A 21,393-nucleotide genomic window follows, 5' to 3' on the forward strand; every position below is an offset into this window, starting at 1 on the left:
TAATCGTTCTTAGAGACACTTGATTAGAAACCGTTGAACCATGATTGTCGATATGATAAAAGATTGTTAGTCTAGTAAAACATCTTCAACACCAGCACTAGAAAAGCCTCCTCTTCATCACCACCTCTTCCCAGGAATGTCACTCCCTGCACTGCACTCGTCTCTCGCATCTAATTTCTCACAGCTGACATCCCATCCTCTACCCCTCCCGGCAGGCAAAAGCGTGTGGCAAGACTAGAGTAACATCGCAGAGACAGAAGTGGATACCTCGTTAATGCGGGAATAGTGATCTATCAGATTCGCGAGACGGCACGGCACAAGAACCAATGGAACCAATAGACTCAATTCTTTTTATGAGACAAAAAGCTCAGTTTTTGTTTGCTCCTAGACTCGAGTTTCGAGACAACAATTGAGACTCAATGTTAATGCCGAAAGTCAACTGCATAAAGCAATTGCTTTATACAAACAGAGTCAAGCTCTTTCAGGAAGGTATAAAGACTCTCGTATCGCAGCGAACTTGACAATTGACATACTTTCTTCTTACCGACCTCCAATCAGCTGAAGCGTTGTAGATCTCCCTCGGGTCCCATTGTTCGTTTCTTCTGGCCCAACGGTACTCGGCACTCTACTACCCGCCGGGCTGTAATATTATTTGCTTTTTCCCCAGGGCCCTTTCATTACGTACTTCCTCCAATCTTGATCCCTTGCACAAACTGTGTTCAGTCTGTAACCTGGTCGTAATAATAAATCGGAAGTGATAGATCTCGAGGCAAAACAAAGAAAAGCAGCTCTTTGCCTGCCGCAAAGGCAGTAGACAGATGCTTGGTATATATGCAGCGCAAAGCCCATCAATGCAGACCCCGAGACATCGCATGATTTTACACGGCACAAGACGGGTTAACCTGGTATTACGATGTCGTCTGTGCCTTCACATGAGTACCTCGCTGAGTCGAGGGGGCCTATGATTCGAACTGTCACCTGGCTTTCGGTACTCTTACCAACACTTGTTGTTTCTCTACGCGTTTATACGAGAGTGGTTGTACGAAAGGTATTTGGTCTCGATGATTGGGTCATTGTCTTCTCTCTTGTAAGCCATCACCATCTCCTCCCGTCATACATTTACTGACATTAGTACAGCTCATCCTCATCGCATATGGAGGCATAATCGAAGCAGCCGTCCAAAAAGGCCTCGGTCGCCACGTCGAATACATCCTTACCGCCCATCCCGAAGATGCCGTTCCCCTCGCTCTTCTCGGCCAAATCTCGCAACCATTCGTCGTTATGTCGTGCGCGTTAGGCAAGACTTCTTTCTCAATCAGTCTCATGCGTCTAGCAGTACAGCCATTTATCCATCGATTTCTATGGTTCATCGTCATCAGTATGCTTACGCTGCATATCCTCATTTCGATTATCGTCTTTGTTAGGTGCAAGGACCCGAGGACGACTTGGAATCCTGCTATTGTTAGTGAGTGTTGGGCTCCTGAAGTCTATCTGGGAGTCATGTACTTTATTGGAGGTAACTTAATTGTGCAAGATACAATGTTGTAACGCTAACCTTTGTAGCATACTCTGCTGCTACGGACTTTATACTGGCTCTACTTCCGTGGGCTATGCTTTGGAACCTCAACATGAAGAACAGGGAAAAGTTTGGTGTCGCCTTTGCTATGAGTCTTGGAGTCTTGTAAGTCTCTACCAATCTCCATTGGACTTTACCTACTGACAGACATTCAGTGCCGGCTCAATCGCCATCATCAAATGCACAAAACTCAAAGCCAACGCCACAAGTCTCGACCCAACCTTTGACGTAGGCGAACTCCTCCTCACAGCCGGTGCCGAAAATGCCCTCATCATCATTGCCGCCTGTCTTCCCACGCTCCGTCCCATCTTGCGCAAAGTATTCCCTTCAACGGCCAAGTCCAGCGAAAACTCCCATCGGCTCAAGGACATCTCGAACAACATCATGTTTGTACCGAAGAACAAGGCTGGACAGTGGAGTGCGATTATCGAGACGGAGGCACATCCTGATGGGAATAGTGATAACCAGAGTGATAGAAGTATACTCAAAGAACATCGGGGATGTAGGGATAGACGGGGTACTATCGAGTCAGACGCTGGGCCGGTGAGTCCGCGGATCACAAAGACTAGGGAAGTTATTGTTTCCTATGACAGATCGGAGAGTAGATAGAGTAGGTATCAATTCACAAGCAGATATCGGCACGACTAAAGTATTGGTCATCACCTCAATTAACTATCCCATTCTTTATTCCCAAGACCATGATCGTCTTTCCAATATTCCTAAATAGTTTCCATCCCATGCATTTTCCCGTCCGCTTAAGCACGCTGAGCCCATCGGCGCATGCTGAAGCCACGCTTGGCCTTCTTCTGTCCGTTACCACGACCGAAGGGGAAGCCAGGAGGAGGACCGCCAGCACCACCGAAGGGGTTACCGCCCTGGCCACCTTGGTTTCCACCGTTACCGCCCTGGCCTCCGTTGCCGCCGCCCTGCTGGTTGTCACCACCGTTGTTGTTGTTATCACCGCCCTGGTTGTTGTCGTTGTTTCCACCGTTGTTGTCGCCACCATTGCCGCCGTTGTTGCCGTTGTCGCCACCGTTCTGGTTGTCGTTGTTGTTATCCTGGTTGTTGTCGTTGTTGTTGTTGTCGTTACCTCCGTTGTTGTTGTTGCCACCGTTGTTCTCACCAGCCTTGCCATCGTTACCCTGGTTAGGATCAGGAGTGGCGACAGGAGGACGACCAAGAGCAACAGAAGGAGTCTCGGTAGCGAAAGCAGAAGTAACAACAGTAGCACCGAGAAGAGCATCAACAGCAGCCTTGTTCTGGGCAGCCTCGTCAGAAGTAGCGTTCTCGTTGGCAGCAACAGAGTCCTCAAAGTCCTTCTGGTTCTGGAGAATCTGATCGTTGATACCCTTCAGGGTCTGTGTGGTCTTGATGGACTGAGGAGTGTTGGTCTTCTTGTCAGTGTCGGCCTGCTGGACGGCGAAGCAGCCACCGAAAGGACCAGCGAGGGCGTTGTTGCGGCATCGTACAGTGCAGATGTTTCCGGTAGAGGCACCGAAGCAGTTGAGGTCATCAGGCATCTTGACAGTGATGTTGAAAGCCTGAGTCTTGACTTGAGACAGACCGTTTGTGCCGGGGACGTTGTTAGTCACGGTCAAGTTCTGAATGTTGGTGTTTGTGTTGCTGCTCTCGTCGAGATCACAAACATAAGGACCAGCACCATCGGCGTTGACCTGGTGAATGGTAACAGTGAGTTCACCACCAGCCTCAACCTGAGTAACCTGGTTGGCAGAGATAGCGTTCTCAGTGTTTTCACCAACATCGATGTTACCAGATATCTCAGTACGACCACACTGGTTCACGATGTTGGCAGTGATCTCGGCATCACGAATGATGGTAGCATCCTGCTGGCAAGGGTTGATGGTGATGCAGTTGCGGGCAATCTCAGGATCGACTTGGAATCCCACACTGTTGGGAGAAGTGTCGAGACCCTGAGCACCGAGGATGACAGAGTGAGCCTGTGTCAAGGCGAAAAGAGAAGAAGAAAGGAGAAGAGGGAAGGAATGCATCTTGAAAAAGGTTGTAATGTGAATGTGCCGGCACAAAAAATGGGTTTTAAAGAAAAGGTTAAACACAAAAAGAAACGATCACCAGGATCTTTGAAAGAAAGAAAGAGAAGGTAGATTGAGTGCTTGTTGAAGCTGATGATGATGAACAGATGAAAAACGTACGAGGTGGTGTCAGTCGTATATATACATTTTTGGACTTTTGTCAAGATGAGTTCTCTGTTGATGTTTGGCGAGTATATGCTACGGCCCCTGTATCATGGGTGGGGGTCTTGTGTGAAGGGGCAAGGGACCGCTGTAAGGTCGCTAAACTAAACGCCGCATTCAGTGGGCTCTGTACCTGCCAAGCCCCGTACCCTGCTATCCAGACCGTTGATAGTGGATTATTTTAAAAACATCACAGGTTTCATTCATCAGTCTTGGCAATAGCAGCAGTTTATATAGCAATTCCTCGCATTAAGATCAACTTCAGGGAACGGGTTCGGGTATACTACCTCGAAACAATCGTATATCCGAAGGAAATCGAATGATGATCACACCAGATACAGCCCCTTTCCTTTTCACGTGCCATTTCATCGCGGAGATTTTACAGCGCAACCCTGGACAATGTCACTTTAGCTACAGGTGTTATAGTTGAACTGAAGTGCTGTCTTCTTGGCAATTACATCTCCATTTAAACGCCTTATCTTGGCAGTCGCGAATGCACAGACTTCGACACAGCCAAGGTAGCAGTTCAGCTTGAGCAAGATGGATATTTTCCGAATCAAGCAATGCGAAAAATAGTCATGGGATGGATTTCGGGCTGTCAGACCGTTTTGGGTCAGCCGCTTTCAAGGACCTAGTTTGAAACGCAGGCCCATTGTAGGAGCCAAGGGCAAAGGGGTTAGGCGGCAATAGCTTCCAGAATTGTCTCTATGATGCTTTCCGGTAGAGTGCTGAGACGGTAAGTCAAAGGTAATGCTGTGGAGAGTCAGTATCATGATGGTCAGAAACGATTAGCTGAGAGAAAGTTGTAAAATCACCATTGAGCTATTGGTAGAAAGTGGGACATCAACTGCCGGCCCTGAAGTTAGCCTCTCCTACGTCTTGAATAGGGTAGATTCAACGTAAGATAATGCATCCAAATCTTACGAGTTGAATCTGTCTAGATCGTGAAATCAGATACGAGTATCTCAGTTGGAAATAAGCTTAAATCTACCCGGGAGCTGACTCCCCAATCTTAATGATAATTGCATGAAAATCTAACGAGGCACAGATACTAGACTAGACGAAATCATTCTCTAAGTTAATATGTCCGTAAAGACATTGTTCAGCAAATGGCAATTGCAGTCTTGAATAAAGTGATGCTAAGTTGACGGCTCCTCGCTTGTCTCCTCACTGGCCCACTCGCTCAGATAAATTAAAAACCCCAACCAAGCGGCGTGATAGCTCATTTCACCAAACTCTAAAATTATCTGAGAGCGTAGATTGAGAGCCGTCTGATCAAGCGACGAAAGTCGTCTGTAATTTGGGACGTTTTTGCAGCCTACCACTGTGCCTTTGGTTGTTTTGCGACTGTCACGAAGACACTAGCACAGGGAAGGACAAAGCCATCTTGAGCTTGGTTTCACAATGTTCTCGAGCACAATCAGAAGGTTGCTTTGACACTGGTCTACAGGGTAAAATCGCGACCTGTCTCGTCACAGAGACACAGACTTCGTACTATCAAACATAGGCCATTTTTAGACCTCTTATCGCTATGAACCGCAGATCAGATCAACATCCAGCAATCGCATAACTTCCCTGTTTTTATACCACCACACGAATCACAGCTGGGACATACCAACGAACCATCGTCGGTCATGCTCAAGGTGACGGCGGTGACCCAAGGTCATGGCAAAAACAAGCCTAAAACAAGTGGCGTCGCGGAAGAAACCTCAGCTGTTCGCTGTCTGACTTCGTTTCAAACATCAGCTGACGGGCTGGAAACGTACATGACTCGTGAATCGGAATCTATCGCTGATGTGATTATTCCAATCGGAAGGCTGCTACATGAATTTTGCCTGGATAGTATTATCTTGGGCTTTCCTGGGCGGAGCAATACCAGATACCAGTATAAGCCACATTGAAAACCAGGCCTCATCGCCACTGAGTAATGACTTCGCCAGGATGGCTAAATACGAGTCAGGTTCCTTTGATAACGATTGATGGAATTCTTCTCGAATGGAACGTCGCAGTGAACGTTTCTACCCTGGTTACAAGATAAACTGATGATCCCCGATTATGTCACTGCAAGTCTGACAGACTCTATGAACTTCAGAGTCTGATCCTGTGATGTCACTCCAAGAACAATATTCCCAAGAATATCCATACAAAACCCCAAGCGCACCTATGAAATGCTGTACCGCAGAGGCGAAAAGACGAGAAAAGGCCGAAGTGGTTTCAGGCGTTTCAATTTCAATACAAGACCATGTCACTTTTCCAAAGTTCTTCTTATCTTATCTCGGGTGTATCCGCCTGTCAGTAATTCTCCTGTCCAACGAGGAACGAGCATGATATCTCCATTTGGTAAGTGTGCAAGGTTGTAATATCTCGGCTGAATCCGACAATGTATCGACTGACACTCTCAAAAAATGCCACCAATCACACACAAACAGTCGATCAAAAACACTCGCTAAACGCCAATCTGGAAACACTTCTCTGACAAAGTTTTGTCCGACTGAGCCGGCATGGCGGCCCTCTTGATGTTTCGGCCGAATGGAGCATTTCCAGCCTATCACGACTATCATCTACTACAGGGGTTGAAGTTTTCGCGTTTCACTCACCTCGCAAAAACCCCCGTTCAACGATGACAGCCTCAGGGTTGAGGTTTCAAGGAGGCTATAATACAACATCGCTATATCGACTTTAGGTAGTATTGCAGGCAATAAGTTTGGAAAATCGGGCCATTCGGTGAATTTGAACGGCATGCTTATACGAGCAGCTGCAGGTCTTTAAATGACATTCTTAGTATGGTTATTATTAACCATAAGACAGCGGCTGTAAAGACAAGGAATGGGAAATGCTACTGCGGGCTTTTTTTGGTGCTAGGTTCACTTGGTGCAACGTGACCTCGTTTGCCTTTCTACACCGGAGCCGCATTGAGTGCAATTTTGTCGGAGTCCATTTTTGACTCAGTTCGTAGAGAGGAAATAAAAGATGGTTCATGCATTGGCAATAATCAACTTTACATCTTTTGGGGTTTCCAACTGGCATAGACACGAGATCGAAATGGGATCTTCTGTTCACTCGTTTGCAGATATCACTTCGCTGCTATCCATCATTTCAAAGGACTTATTAGTGTACACGTGTCTCTCTTTGTCTCAGTGGTGTCAGAAAGCAGTGAATGCTTTCTGTGCTTCGGTATAATAAGCGAAAGACTAATTCTGCTACTCGGGGTTTGCTTGTGACACATCTGGTGATAAAGATGCCCGCAATGCGTACTTAATAAAACAACACTTTTGATCACACAAACTGAAAGACTAATTCAATCAACGTAAACTTCATCCTCAACCTTCATAATTCAGTTGATATTCAGAAGTGACCCACATTGCGTCTGCACGCTGAACTTTAAACCTTGCCCTGATTTGTGAACAGCTTCATCTGGTTACAAATAAAGTTGATAAAATAACATTTGAATAAACTCTAGGCTTTTGTAGTAGACTGAGAAAAGCCTACTTGCCCTTGGTATGTGCGCCAAAAAAGATAGGTCTCGGAGGGAGTCGAACCCTCGCTGGCGGAATCAGAATCCGCAGTCATAACCGTTAGACCACGAAACCATGGTTTGAACTTGACGATCGTGCTCTCTATAGTCGAATATAGCCGACAAACGAAGTGAAGGCCGTTTGATTCAAGCTACCGATCCATGTATATTGGTGATAACTATCCTAACTTATTTGTATAGTTCATTCGTGACCTTCCGGCTCAATATCTGTTATCAAATCGGTGTATGTCCCAAGGTTGATTGCTCCAGTGTATTACCTTTGTAGCCTAAAGTTTGAAGTTCTTCACTGGCGTGTGAATACGTGGACAGCCTTGGGCTGTGTTCACCAAAGTTAAATCCTTTCTTGTAGTTTTCCAACATTAAGGTTATAATTCTAGAGAAATACATAAAAGTCCTCCTTGTGCAATCAATACGCAGCCTGTTCTTCATCCTACATTTCCTCAGCCAGATTTGTCACAAACTTTCTATACCCCATCAACACAAACCAAGTCTTTCATCTGACCCAACACGATGATTCCTGTCAAAGAAGAAGATCTTAAAAAGTTGTTGAAGGATCACACCATGCTCATCCTTGACCTCACTCATCAGATCATCAACTACATCAAAAACATAATCTGTCGCAGCCCCCAGCACATCGCTACCAAAGAAGGGAATAAAACTCTTCCCGCTGAACTCTGGCTCGAGATTCTATCCTGGGCGGAACTCAATATCAACAGACACAAGTACAGTCTTGTCTACCCGGTTAAAGTGTCTTCCATCCAAATACGTGGTGATGAGCGGGAGTCTGCTCTGGTCTGCAACATCGTTGAAAGCTGGAAGAAATTTGGCGAACTCAAGTCCGGCACGGACCGAGAATATTATGAGGGCTATCTCGCAAACACTCTTCACGTTCCCATTCCGGGCAGATACGATGATGAGCCCCCCGAGAATCCCTTCAAGATTTCCAGGACCGTCACGCCAGACAAATCAGTCACAATCCCAGTTTCTCAACTGGACCTCGAGATGCCTATTCTGTATCAAGACTTTGACACGGTGGACGTGATTGGCAAGCTTGAAGACGGCAATTGTGGCATTTGCGAAGGCGAGAGGCTCATACTCGCAACTGACGACGATCTCGTCTACTGTATGACCAGTCTAGAGCACTATGAATATGACAAGTGTACGTGGATGCTCTGCCCTCTCTGCATTGGATCGGGATGGGCGGACGACTGCGCTCGGCAAACCAATCTACGTGAAGATGAGGATGAGGAGCGGATGTCAGAAGAAGAGTTCAACGAATGGTTAAATAACCGTTTGCGGGACCTTGGTTATCACGAACAAACATTCATCTTCTAGGTTGTTTGTACAAGGTCCTGGGGACTAAGGGCTGTGGGATGACATGACGAAGCTTGAGCTGTTCGGTCACGGAAGAATGACTACTTAAGCACCGGTTATCTAAAGTTCACTCTAAGATAAAATGATCCATTGGGTGACCAATCTTAAGGTATTCCAGCTTAAACAATACTCATTCAAATCGTATTTCACACTTCTACTTCAATGCATTGCGGGTGCTCTCTGGTACTCGATTACAAGGTTAAACGTGCTGGTTTAAAACACTCTCTGCTCCTCAACACCACTTCCAATAACCTATGCTTCACACGAAAAGGGAGTGCGGAAAGCCCCGATCTCATAATGATGTCGCTAAGATGCCTGTTAGCCTGATGAAGATCCACATGAATCACAAAACTTACAATATCCATAGCCGTAGCATATGTTCCACCGACAAGGACCAAAAGTCCAAACAAGAAAGTAAAAATACAAGCAACAGCATGTAAGATATTCTCTCTGGCATACCACTTGCCCCTGCAGATAAGCTTGTACCACATAACTGCCGGAAAGTATAGAATGAAACCCGAAACAAAGAGTGCTGAGCTTAAAGAGAGAAGGTCGTTGAAGAAAGGGATAGCTTCACCGAGAACCCAGGCGATAATTGTGATACCAGCTAGGGTGAGGAGCCAAGTGACCCAACCCTTGGGCGTATTGACGAAACGCACGATGGAATTTCTGTAGAATCGGAGATGAACGTATTTGGCCGTGACTGTATTACCTATAGCACCCGAGATAAAAATCATAGGAAGCGCGACACCGAAAGCGACTTTGGGTAGAACACCAGGCAAAGACTCAAGAGCTGGGCTGGCTACGTCCTTACCGACAAAGACATAGATAAGTGAACCGGTGAGAGTGTAGATAAAGATTTCGACGCTTCCGAGTGTCCAAACGGACTTCATAAAGTCTTCTGGTGTGTGCATTTCCGACATGAAAGGCGTCATGTACATGGCGAAGCAGTAGGCAAAGATGATGTTGCAGATAGCTACCATGCCATCCTTAAAGGTTGCGTCAGGGTCAGGCCAGGCTGACCAGTCTGAAGCCCCGATACCACCGGGCTTGTTGGCAGCATCCACACCCGATGCGATAACTGCGATGCCAATGGCTGTCATGACACACACCAGGTCGATATATCCCAGGATCGCAGCCTCTGCAAATGACGGCATGACCGCAAGGATAAACAGCATGAAGCCTGATACAGCGCTGAAGATAAGACCACAGACCTTTCCATCCGCCAGAATATTCAAAGCGATACTTCCGGTGAGGACGAAAGAAGATGTGATGAGGATCAACTGCAGTACGTACATGGCTCCAAACAACTCCTCTCCGAATCTTCCCATGAGCAAACCACCGATATCTCCATAATGTTGAATCGAAGGATACAATACCTTGATCTTTCCGATGATCCAGGCTGTGTAAATGGCCATGAAGCCAAGCGCGATGCAGCAGAACACGCCGGCGACTATGCCGAGCGTCGCAAAAGCACCAGGGAGACTGAAAGTTCCGAGGCCAATGGCTTCAACGATGAGAATTACGGCGAGACGCTTCCATCCTAGGCGACGGAAGTGAGCTTCTCCTTCTGCGGTCTTTTGTTTTTCGAATTCGGTGACTGTGCCGAGGGCTTGGTCGTAAGTGTGGTCGATGCGAGCGATTTGATCGGGATCGAGGGTGCTGTCTTTAGCAGCATGTGATTGTTGCGTGATGGTATCCATGATGTCTTGAAGTCTGTGATATAAAACAGATACAATGATGATGATGAAAGAAGACGAGCAGACAACCTGACCGTTGAAAAGGCAAGTGTCTCTTTAGTCTTTAAGTATAAATGACCGTTGAGAAAGAAAGTGCCAAGGTCTGGGGAACTTTCCCTTTCCCCAGACCAAAAAAAAAGTCATGATCCGCCCCCATGATATTGTACGTAAAAGTTGATCGATGGAAAGCAATCCATTATCAAATATATTTTAAAGGAGTGGAATTTGTTACGTTATCCGGCCGAGCGCCCCGTCGGCCGAGGCTCGCATAGAGTTTGTTAGATGCGGCTCGAGTCGGGACAATCTATACTTTGTTTGTAAAGTTGAAGCGATTTTTTTCAGCTGCCTTTAATGGATTAGTTGATGGTCAGTGGTGAGATACGAAGTGAGGCCGTGATAGAGATATATTGTAGATAATACAGAATTATCAGGCTATTGTTCTCATTGTGGCGTGTAAAGTCGCGAGCCACACTGTAAAATGTTAGAGTTTCATCATGGCGCCACCCAAAGTTAATCCCCATCGTCGCGTCGCGTCGCGTCGCCTAGACTTCCCTCTGACAATCGATTAAACCCAATACTGGCAGTACTATACCTTCAATCTCCATCGAATACAGTACAACTCTCCACATTTACCATGCCTCCCATCCGAACGCAGAGAGCCAACTCAGCCGCTGACGCTGATGCTCCATATCCCTGGCCCTGACGCGCCAAAGAAACGGCTTCTAAAGCCCGTCGTCAAGGGCGAAAAAGAACCCCGTTTTATGAGCAGCATCCGTGACTGGGATGAAAATATCATCATCTCATTGGCACATCAACCAGGAAGATCTACTTTGGTTATCAATTCGCCTTAACTGAGTACGCCAATTCACCCACCTTGCATAGGTGAAGGTGCTAACCTGACGATAGTGATCATATCGACGATATCTTGGCTTTACCTCGTCAAGTTCTTGAAAAGATCTGGTACTTCATTTTCAATTTCGGCGATGTCGGCTACGATGCAAAGAACGGTGCCAGGGATGTCACCAACGAAGCCATCATTCGCCTAGCCAAAGCTCTCCCCAACCTCCGTACCGTCAGTCTTCCCAGCGCAGACAAAGTCGGCGACGAAGGCTTTCTCGCCTTGATCTCCAACTGCCCGAACCTCAAGTTACTCGAGATCACCCCCGGCAGCAGATCAAGCAGCGTAACCAAAATCACTGGGAAAGCGCTAGATGCGTTTTGTGCCCATCTAGAGTGGGCCCCGGGTCTCAAGCAAATACTTATCAAGAATGATGAGTCGAACAAGGAGTTTATGAAGTCGGTGCGTGAGCTGAGCAAGCAGAGGGAGAAGCTGGTGGTTACGCTGCTTAAACGCTGAGAGGAAAAGAAATGGGGAGACTGGGACATACACACGAGGCCGATGCATTATTTGAAGGGTCGCAAGATTCCGTATGAAAAGGTCCCTCATGGAATTGCTCAGCGACACGGCCAGGATCATTCTATTCAGATCTGAAGGATAAGCTTAGTAGGTGATTTGAATATGGTTAGGTATCTCTGAGGAATGAGATGAGGATGTTGGGTTTAATGGTTTTAACAATTATAACACTGCTGATGTGCGTTTTAGCTGCACTGATCTCTTACGTCTAACGAGCCGTGGAAAGTGCATAATAACCTATGTAGTATGATATCGCTGGTTACACCAACCCCTATCCAGATCCATTGCTGTACAGAGAGCGGTTTGAATATGAGAATTTTCATGTTAGTTTTCTTAGTTACTGGTAGTTTAAGCGAAAGATTCACCAATAACATCCATTAAAGAAAGCCATGGCTCAACTACAATCATTCAGCTGCGGCTGAGGTTAGATTCTACCAAGTCTTGTGACCAGGATAAATAAGAACCAATGTCTTGTCAAACAACCCTGAGATACTCTCGACTTCTCTCAAATCAAAATGGAAATGGGCACGTTCGAACGTGGCCAGCGATACACTGGGTTGACAAAACAGTGTCAGAAGTACTATGAACAGCATACAATGCACGCTTTAGCCTGCGAGGCAAGATCAAAAGAACTATTCAAAGCAGTAACTACCATCGCAGCTGCTCAAGGTAAAGCCTTGGATCAGCTTTTCAACTTGTCTGCCGATTTCAGCAACATCATCTTTGATGGAGGTTTCGAGTATCATGGCCCAGAGAGCATCGGCAAGTCTCTTTCTTTCACACAAGGGTTCTTTCTAGCCTCTACCATCAAACTTGGTCATGGCGCATCAGCACTCCTGTACTATGTTGGTTGTACACTTGGAATCGCAGCTGATAGCCATCCCATCAATGTTCGAATGCCCGTGGCTTCACTCTTTCGTCTTGCCGGAGATAAGGGTATCCCGTGGGGTCGTATGAGTCAGTTCCTTGGACAGAGCGGAAACTGCAATGTTCCCATCATGAAGCTTGAGTTGAATTCTGGTGAAATTCCTTACCAATATTCTGCAAAGACAATTCACCAGCTCGCGTCGATGCGATTGGACGCTTGTGCACATTCGATCATGATGAAAGCGATCTTTGACGCCATCTCTGCACTTACAAGCAAAGCTATCACATACGTCGAGAATTCTCTGTCTTTTGACATATTTAAAGAGTTCATGACGACCAGCGAGTCTTTGATCAATTTATTCGACAAAATCGCTGATCAAGCTTTGGAGTGGACGGGCGATTATGACAGGATCTACCAAAAGAAGTATATGGGCGATGACCCTGATCTGACAAACCATGCTTTTGAACTACGGAAAGCGGCGCCTTCAGATATCATCAGACTCGACGTATCCCACGATTTCGCAGTGGACTCTCTCCGTGCTGAGACGGCGGCTTATGATGGCATCCGGTTCGGAGGTTTCGGTCGCAATCAAGACTCAATTTCCATGGCTACTGGCGAAGACATCACAGGAGCATCATGGAACACGGGGGTTTTAGCCGAGGATAGTTCCAAGAGAGTCATCTTCAACTTGATCATCAACACCACGGAAAGGAAGTTGGGGCCTTTCGGTACCGGTGGCTATAAAGTCAAGGCAAGGACCGAGGAACAAACATTTCAAGTCCCCGAAGGAATGAAGGTATATGGTCTTGTTGACTCGGCTGGGAAATATATCGAGCACCGAGGTGATGTTATCATGGAGAGTGGGCGATTTATCGCGGAGTTGAGGTTTGTTGTTGGTCCAGCAGAATAGCCGGATGGGCACTTGGTCACAACCCTGTGCAGCAGCGACATGCCGTGGATGCAGTCAAAGATTGTCATTCTTACCCAGGCCGATGCGAGTGGTGCCCGGTCGTAGACTGAGGGATCTGCGATTGTCACTGTCACTTTGTTGCTTTTATCTGTTACCTCGGGACCTACGCCTCGGAAAAACTCAAACTGGTAGACCAAGGGATGCCTTAGAGTTGCATAAAGTTATCTATCTGATGAAGAGGTTGATGAACTCGGCAGTCCGCGCGCACAAGATGATCTTCAGCAGGGTTGAAGTTTTTGTACTCCAGAGTCAGAACAATGCGTTCCCTCACTACAAGAAGCAACTGACCACAAAGCAATAATAATATAATTGACGTCTTATTTCCGTACAAGCCAAGACTAAACGGTAAGCAACACCATCTGGGCCCTGTTTTCCGCGATTGGCCCCACCGACTAGCAACCGGACGAAATGACGATGAGCACATTAGGCAAATTTGCTCCGTCTTGTCATAACAATAATATTAAGCAAAGCAAATTGCAATGGGGTATAGAGATAGGTAGGGAGAATTTGCAATGAATTCATCTACTATGAACATGATAGAGATAGAGAGTAGGTAGTGAGTGACAGAGAATTGGTTGGACTCAGTGAGTGACAGATAGACAGTCTAGTACCTGACTAGCAAAATAAAACGCCTCCAATGAGAAAGGAAAGAATGGAATAAAAACGCCGAGCCATGGAAGCTAACGGGATTGTGCAGATAGCCTAGCGTAGTGTCGTAGTGGCTGCAGCTGTTTGTGGGGACAAAAAGAAAAGTCCATGATGTAGGATGTTGTTTGTTTATGTTATTCTCGTCGTTATGAAAGTCTGTTTAGAATGATAGAACTTCCATGATGTCGCCCATCGGACTCTCCTCTCGTTGAGGTCGTCCAAACACCAAAGGCGCAAGTGAGTCAACACCCGAGTCTTCCGCTTCAATGCTTAGCGTAGAGCTGCTCGATATCGATCTCGATGGAGAAATAGTCTTGGGCGAAGCAAGCGGCGCGGGCGACAGGTACGCAGATAGTAAAGCGTCCAGATCGGGACCGTTTGATAGTGTTGGTAGCACAGGTCGACTGATTCGTCGGTAATGTCTCGCGGTCGGTGGCAGAGCAGTCTTGGGACGCGATATCGGCGCAGAAGAAGATCTCTTGCTCGGCGTTCGCGTGAATAATCGAGGGAGTTTGTTAAAGCTCTTTCGAATGGATGATGATCTCGCGGGCGTTACTTCTGTCGTTGTAGTCGTTGGTGTAGTCTTGGCTCGTGTGACAGAACTCGGGTGTTCAAAGAACTCGATGCCGTGCGACACGGGAACATTGCTCGTAACGGTATTATTAAAATCCTCCAGTAAAGAGTGAATCTGGGTGTCGTCCAAACCCTCGACCAGCTCAAACAGCTGGTCTACCGACCCGCGGCGGTTAATGTGATGAGAATACTCGACAGCCATTATCGTTGGTGGGGGGAGAAAGAGAGAGTGAACGATTGGTCAAAGCCCAGCAGAGGGTCTAGAGGATTTAAGGAGAGAAGAAGAATCGAGGTCAAGGCGGGTCTGGGTCTATGTTGATTGATGGTCCTGAAGAGAGACTGGCAGGGATGTTTCAGACGAAATTAAACACGACATGGCTTTTCCTGCAATTGGCTAGTGCGCATATCAAGGGGCATTAGGCGAGCCTCACTAAGTATCATGGGACGAAAAAAATGCTATGACAACATTGGATGATGCTTTCGTTTACAACATCCCTGAGATTCTCACAAAAGAAAGCATATGTTGGGGTTGTTCCCAGCGGTGACATTCATGGTGGAATGGATGTCACACCCAGATCTCAACTGCAAACCTCAAGATCAGCGCCAAGGAATGCAATCCCAATGCGCATAGGATATTCAGGGTCTTTTTGTTAGTCTTTTGCTCAATAAATTGCTGCAATTTATTAACTTAGCGCACCAGTCGCACAATGTCACTGCTTTCAACGCCAAGTCAATCGGGATGATATTAGCCGCCTCGCGCTTATCTGGCGACCCCGAATTGTGACCGCTGCATGAAAACGCATTGATGATCGCTGTTCGTTGCATCAAATTTTATGTTACAGCTTCTAATAATACTTCCGCCCTTTTTTTTTCTATGTTCGTTCTAGATTGCGTCAGCCATTGTAGGGCAGTAAGCTCACTGGCGTCTCCCTGGCTAAGACCTCCCTTGGGCACCAGCAAAAGACCCTTGCATTAGTAGTAAGTAGGGATGCCCGAGTTGTCAGCCCTATCAATTGGTGCTGTGGAGCTATCAATGTCTGGTAAGACACTGAAGGTTCAGCTCATATTGTAAGAAACAAAGAAACATACCGAATGTGCTTGTGTCACGCGGCCCTGGGCTTTGACGTGAATGTTGGGCTATATGCTGAGTGGCATGATTTAGTGAACACAAGTGAAATCTGATTCGAATCATCACAATGCATCAGAATGGCCACGGATAGAATCAGGCTGTTGGGTCTATGTTGGTGGAGAAAGTCATTGATACCTAAAGGCTACAGGAACTACCAACACTTACACACATACAAATTCTCACACACGCTAATACCTTTTAGACTTTTGCTAACTCAACTATCATCATTTCTACAGTAGCATCTTTCATAGTCAAGCTATGTCCAGCTGCAAGCCAAGCTTTTCAAAACGCTGGATCGTGGCGCAGTAAACGGTAGCCGCTCAACTAACCCGTTTCAATACCGTCAGAAACAGCCGCAAGGCTAATTCCAACGTCGACTGTTGAGTGAACTTCTTTGATATATAGTTCCGAACCAGAGAAATCTTTCTCATGATGTAACTGACGGTATATAATCAGTAGATACAATATATTGAGATATAAGTAGACCTAGCTAATAAGAGAAATCTCGGGTTCGATATTTCTATGGCACCGGAAGACTTCAAGAGTCGGCTAAGTAACAAGGTAATATATCACTTATTCCTCCATTTAAATTTCACCTAAGAATGCCAGTAACATACAAGCTAAACAAAATAATCCTGAACCGAGAAGTTGAACCAATTCTAAAAGTGAGATATTGGAATAAGAATTCAGGCATATAGTCTTGTCCAAAACACGAGGAAATGTCTGGAAACAGCGTGATGTTACAAGATTGTGACAAAGACAGTCTCATCTTGTTACAGTCAAAGAAACTCTCGTCTCGAAAACCCACCAATCTCCTCCTCAAACAACTCCGCAATCAAAGCATGCACCTCCTTAACAGGATGATACGAATCAAAGAAAACATGCTTTTCCGGATCACTGCACAAATTCCTTGGCACACCCTCGCTCGTATAGACGCCTGTGAGACATGCAGTAGGAGGGTTCACGTACTTGTCCTCGAAACCATACGCTTCGGGATCCGAGGTGATATCCTCGAACAAACCACCCACGTCAACAAGAGCAGTTTGAGCATAGGCAGAGTATGCAGCAGCAATGTTCTTCAGACCTTTGGTAAGATCCTTGCTGAAGACTTGTACGCTGGGGATGTCGTAGGTGGACGAGTTGTATGTTGCTGGGAAAGTTGTGATTTTGAGGTAGTTGGCTAGAATGATGTTGCTTGCGCCTAGATATAGATTAGAGAATGCCCTCTATATTAAGAGATTGATAGAGGGCATTTACCTGCGTGATATAATCGCTCAACATTCTCGTTGACCAAACTTGTAACCTGTCCCCCAGTGATACTCGTATTGAACAGGATGTCATTCGCACCAATCCAATGAACAAAGATATCTCCCTTTCGAGGCTTATCCCAGGACAAAAACGACAGGACTTGATCCGCAGCTGAAGGAACAGGAATAGTCGATTCCGCACCCGTGCCCCCAGCGACGAAATCGTTGTTTGTAGTTGCACCGCCAGTTGCGAGATTAACCAACTCAAGACCAAGATCCTTAGCCACCAGATCATTCCATTTCAGTCCGTTCCTTTACTCATCAGTGAGGATCTTAGTTGAGGCAATTGAGAACTTACGAAAACGAATGCCGGTAGTAAGCCGGATCCTCCGGCCAAGATCCATTGCTAGCTATCCAAGACCCATTGCCATTATCGCTGAAACTGTCCCCGAAAACAATAAGGCGCGAGTATTTATGATCAGAAAGAGGGATCGCGTATGCTAAAGAACTTGCGCAAAGCCCAATTACCCAAGACCTCAACATTTTGCTGAAGGGTTGAAATTGTGAAGGGATGCAAAATTACTAACCGAGGTAAATAAGCCACGGTGGGTATGGAGTGTCTTATATCCATGTAAACATCACGACTTGTGCCACAACGTCACTATACTTAATATCATACGCCAAACCCTCTCATCGGGATCCGATTCGGCATGTTGACTGTTTTCAATATGTTAGGTATCTCAAAAACGCTTCAGTATGTAAGAAATCCCTATGCATTAATTACACTTAACCCATTCAATACTATGCACTTTGTATGTAGCAGCATAGATAGTATATTGACTTGCTAAATCGATCTGTGAATCACAGAGCATAGCTAAGATGGCACTCACTAAATCGATCTGCAAACCACAGAGAATATCTACCAACCTAGCTAAAGTAGCATATAAAACCCTATTCTTGATCTTCCTTTCTTCCTCCTATATCGCTCTCCTCCCCGCATTTCTCTTCCTCTCACGATCAGATAAGGTTTGTAAAGCTTATCTGATCATTATCATTACTTCATACTCCTACATGGTTACCGAGATCACATGTGCGAAGAAGTGTCTCGTTGGCATCTCAAGTTCCAAGAACGGCAACACCACTCAGCCTCCCAAGAGGCCTACTATTGTCCTGCTCTTATGAATTCTAGAGCAAGAGCCGAGGGAGCCCATTGGCGAATGGCTTGTTCTTGACGAGGCCTATGCCATCAAGAACAGTGAGAGTCGAACATATCATGCTATCTCAGCACGGTATCACCAAAGACGACGATACCCTCATCAGCAAGATGCAGCCGAGGTCCCTTTCTTGGCATCATCACCTGGGATCATGGTTTCGACTCTTCCCAGGTGGGTAACAGAAGATATATTCTTTAAGGCTTAGGCTACAATAATAAAGTAGCCTAAATGCTAGTCTAAGCTGTCATAAAGTGACCAAATTATTTCGTATCCTATGTTTTTGAGACCAATTCTTCTGATACCCTGAGGCTCACGTAAGACTCAAGTGATATGCATGAAAGAGATCTGAGGCGAAAGGTTGCGGAGTGACGGGTGAAGACAGCAGGGCTGAGCACGAGGCTTCGGCGTACAACACCATACCAGAGATATATCTCATTGACTTTAACTTTTCACATCATATTGTTACATAACAAGGCCAACATACACCTAATATACAAAGTCTTATCCTCGCATCTTACAGTGCATCCCTCCTCCTACCCATACCCAAAGTCGTCACCATGCTTTTTCTATAGACCTCTCCCAATCAGAACATGATATGATAGCAGGCCCTCATGACCCCGTCATAAAAAATTACAAGACATTAATTAGTGGAGATGTGCTTACACCTCGCTGTTCACCTTCCAAGCTTAGGCCTTCTTCTCAGGAGGGTTGTTGCCGCCGAACCAACCGCCGAAAGAACCCATCATGCTGCTCATAGCCTCCTTCTGGGCAGCCTCCATCATAGCAGCCTCCTCCTTGAGCCACTTCTCTCCGTTCTCGCGGATCTGCTTCTCAAGCTCCATGTAGTTCCTCTGGCCACGCTCACGGGCAACATCCTGCAACATCTTACCCTGGGCGAAAGCCTCAGCGGGGTTCTGCTCTCCATCAGGGGACACCATCATGTTCATGTTGCTGGGGTTGAGGCCGAGCATGTTACCCAAGGCACCAACTCCGGAGCGGTGCTTGTGCTTGTGGGCGAGCTGCTTGGCCTGGAACTCCTTGCGGGCAATAGCCTCACGGCGGGCGAACTCGGTGGGAATGTCCTTGCCTTCGAAGGACTTGATGACCTTTCGGACGTCATCGTACTGCATGGTGTGGATGTACTCGAGGAAAGGAATGAGGTTGACGAGGCCCTTGTCGTTTCGGTCACCCTTCCAGGGAGGAAGAACAATGGCGTTGTCGGGCTGGTTGCGGACATGCTTGGCCTTGGTGTCGATGATGATAACCTTGGACAAGTCACGGTTGAGGTAGGAAAGATCCTAAACTGTTAGCACAAACGGGGCAATGATTGTGAGAGTGTCTTACCTTGACGATCTCTCCATTCTCAAACTTGGTAGCCTCTCGGTAGAGGGGCCATAGGATCAAGCGGAAGGGGTCCAATTTCCTCATGACCGGCTCGCCAGTAGCATAGGGAGTCGAGGTAAAGAGGACCAGCTCGTAGTACTGGCTCAGGTATCGGATAAAGTAGTCAACACCAGGTCTCTTAGCGACTCTCCAACCATGCTCACGAGTCCACTCGCTATGAATGAGAAGGTCGTCCAAGCTCAGGCAGAGAGTATAAGGGCGCTCGAAAGTAGGGTCGGGATCGGGCAGGAGCTTCTCGAAGGCGGGCTCCTGGTAGTAAGTAACGGACTCGGTCATACGGGCCTTGGCACGCGCCCACCACAAACCAGGAGCAGGGCCGTTGGGGATATCAGGGTGACGCTCAACATCGATGTTATCTTCCCAGTTGCGGCCCATATATAGAAGACTCAAAGTACCACCGGCAGCGGTTGTAATAAGCATAAATCTTGTCCACCACTTGCGGTTTCGCTCAGAGGTAGAGACGTATTCCGAACGGTCCCGCTCTCCACCCTTTTGCTCGGCCTCCTCCAACTCTTGCAGAGCCTGCTGCTCCTTCTTCTTATCCCCTCCCATCTCCTCGAAAAGGGTCGAAGGAATACCTTGCGTCAAGTCAGGAAGCTTGTGGAAAGGTATTTGCTCCCCCTCCTTGGGAGCCTCAGGCGATTCCCCATCAGCCTTCTTTACGTCATGCTCGGCGGACTTCTCTGCCGCTTTCGCAGCCTCAGCTTCTTGTTGCGCCTCTGAAGGCTTCTTTTTCGAATCTTTAGATGGTTGACCGGATGGACGTTTGGAGTAAGATCGGAGCCATGGCGAGGCAAAGTGAGGAGCAGTAGCGGGAATCGCTCGGAGAGAAGGAGATGCGACGGGCCGTGACAGACGAGCTGACATCAAGCCCAAGCGCGAAGCCTGGGCTACTCTAGACAGCATATCGAGGGGTTGGGAGGTTTTGTCGCTGGAGTGGGAGCGATTCTTGGCGTTTTTGGATGGTGAAGTGAAGGGTCGAACTTCAATGGCCTAGGGTACTGACGTGAAGGCTTGACGAAGTTGGTCTGATACTCCGCCCATAGCCATAGTTTCGCGCAGTCGGCCGTGGAAAAAAAATCGCACGGTTCTGCAAGCCAAAGTGGAGCTGTTTCTACGCAATGCCACCGTGGATTAGCCGTGCACTCAGCACGGACTTTCGATGAACCGATGGCGTCATACTGCTGTTGATCGAATCACGTGGATTATCTCCGGTCACGCTCCGATCATGAAGCCCCGCGCTCATGTTATCCAGTCAAAATCTCCATTTAGCTTCAGATTAAAGGCTGTATAGGCTGTACCTGAACAGGGACGACGTTGAGCATCAAAGTCTCATCTCCATTCAGTGTCAAACCCTTGCGTAGAAACCCCACTCATCTTCGACACTATTCTCCGGAGACTTCTCGAACAATAGATAACTTTTCTCTACTTTGCCACAGTCTAATCCAAGTCCCGGCAAATATTCCGATTAGCTACCCGGCACTAATAA

General features: G+C 46.9%; 9 protein-coding genes across 9 annotated transcripts; 4 read left to right on the forward strand and 5 right to left on the reverse strand.

Moving 5' to 3' along the window:
* Positions 1–913: 913 nt before the first annotated feature.
* Positions 914–2,181, forward strand: FIESC28_01286 (uncharacterized protein; the record flags this gene model as incomplete). Its single annotated transcript, XM_031155437.1, has 5 exons — positions 914–1,087; positions 1,138–1,516; positions 1,564–1,681; positions 1,732–2,119; positions 2,170–2,181. 5 exons carry the CDS (start codon positions 914–916, stop codon positions 2,179–2,181), a joined length of 1,071 nt encoding a protein of 356 aa, XP_031020604.1.
* A 150-nt stretch (positions 2,182–2,331) lies between these two features.
* On the reverse strand, positions 2,332–3,585 carry FIESC28_01287 (uncharacterized protein; the record flags this gene model as incomplete). The annotated part of the gene is made up of 1 exon (XM_031155438.1): positions 2,332–3,585. The coding sequence occupies one exon, from the start codon at positions 3,583–3,585 to the stop codon at positions 2,332–2,334; it is 1,254 nt and encodes a 417-aa protein (XP_031020605.1).
* Positions 3,586–7,834: 4,249 nt separating this feature from the next.
* Positions 7,835–8,659, forward strand: FIESC28_01288 (uncharacterized protein; the record flags this gene model as incomplete). Its single annotated transcript, XM_031155439.1, has 1 exon — positions 7,835–8,659. One exon carries the CDS (start codon positions 7,835–7,837, stop codon positions 8,657–8,659), a length of 825 nt encoding a protein of 274 aa, XP_031020606.1.
* Positions 8,660–8,950: 291 nt separating this feature from the next.
* On the reverse strand, positions 8,951–10,401 carry FIESC28_01289 (uncharacterized protein; the record flags this gene model as incomplete). The annotated part of the gene is made up of 2 exons (XM_031155440.1): positions 8,951–9,004; positions 9,055–10,401. The coding sequence occupies 2 exons, from the start codon at positions 10,399–10,401 to the stop codon at positions 8,951–8,953; spliced, it is 1,401 nt and encodes a 466-aa protein (XP_031020607.1).
* Positions 10,402–10,592: 191 nt separating this feature from the next.
* Positions 10,593–11,794, forward strand: FIESC28_01290 (uncharacterized protein; the record flags this gene model as incomplete). The annotated part of the gene is made up of 2 exons (XM_031155441.1): positions 10,593–10,600; positions 11,344–11,794. The coding sequence occupies 2 exons, from the start codon at positions 10,593–10,595 to the stop codon at positions 11,792–11,794; spliced, it is 459 nt and encodes a 152-aa protein (XP_031020608.1).
* A 572-nt stretch (positions 11,795–12,366) lies between these two features.
* FIESC28_01291 (uncharacterized protein) lies at positions 12,367–13,629 on the forward strand (the record flags this gene model as incomplete). The annotated part of the gene is made up of 1 exon (XM_031155442.1): positions 12,367–13,629. The coding sequence occupies one exon, from the start codon at positions 12,367–12,369 to the stop codon at positions 13,627–13,629; it is 1,263 nt and encodes a 420-aa protein (XP_031020609.1).
* An 868-nt stretch (positions 13,630–14,497) lies between these two features.
* FIESC28_01292 (uncharacterized protein) lies at positions 14,498–15,112 on the reverse strand (the record flags this gene model as incomplete). Its single annotated transcript, XM_031155443.1, has 1 exon — positions 14,498–15,112. The coding sequence occupies one exon, from the start codon at positions 15,110–15,112 to the stop codon at positions 14,498–14,500; it is 615 nt and encodes a 204-aa protein (XP_031020610.1).
* A 1,706-nt stretch (positions 15,113–16,818) lies between these two features.
* FIESC28_01293 (uncharacterized protein) lies at positions 16,819–17,829 on the reverse strand (the record flags this gene model as incomplete). Its single annotated transcript, XM_031155444.1, has 3 exons — positions 16,819–17,240; positions 17,297–17,598; positions 17,645–17,829. The coding sequence occupies 3 exons, from the start codon at positions 17,827–17,829 to the stop codon at positions 16,819–16,821; spliced, it is 909 nt and encodes a 302-aa protein (XP_031020611.1).
* Positions 17,830–19,186: 1,357 nt separating this feature from the next.
* Positions 19,187–20,810, reverse strand: FIESC28_01294 (uncharacterized protein; the record flags this gene model as incomplete). The annotated part of the gene is made up of 2 exons (XM_031155445.1): positions 19,187–19,798; positions 19,845–20,810. 2 exons carry the CDS (start codon positions 20,808–20,810, stop codon positions 19,187–19,189), a joined length of 1,578 nt encoding a protein of 525 aa, XP_031020612.1.
* Between the last annotated feature and the right edge of the window lie 583 nt (positions 20,811–21,393).

The sequence above is a fragment of the Fusarium coffeatum genome (genome assembly GCF_003316985.1).
Source record: "Fusarium coffeatum strain FIESC_28 chromosome Unknown BRIP53273_contig_33, whole genome shotgun sequence".
NCBI lineage: Eukaryota > Fungi > Ascomycota > Sordariomycetes > Hypocreales > Nectriaceae > Fusarium > Fusarium coffeatum.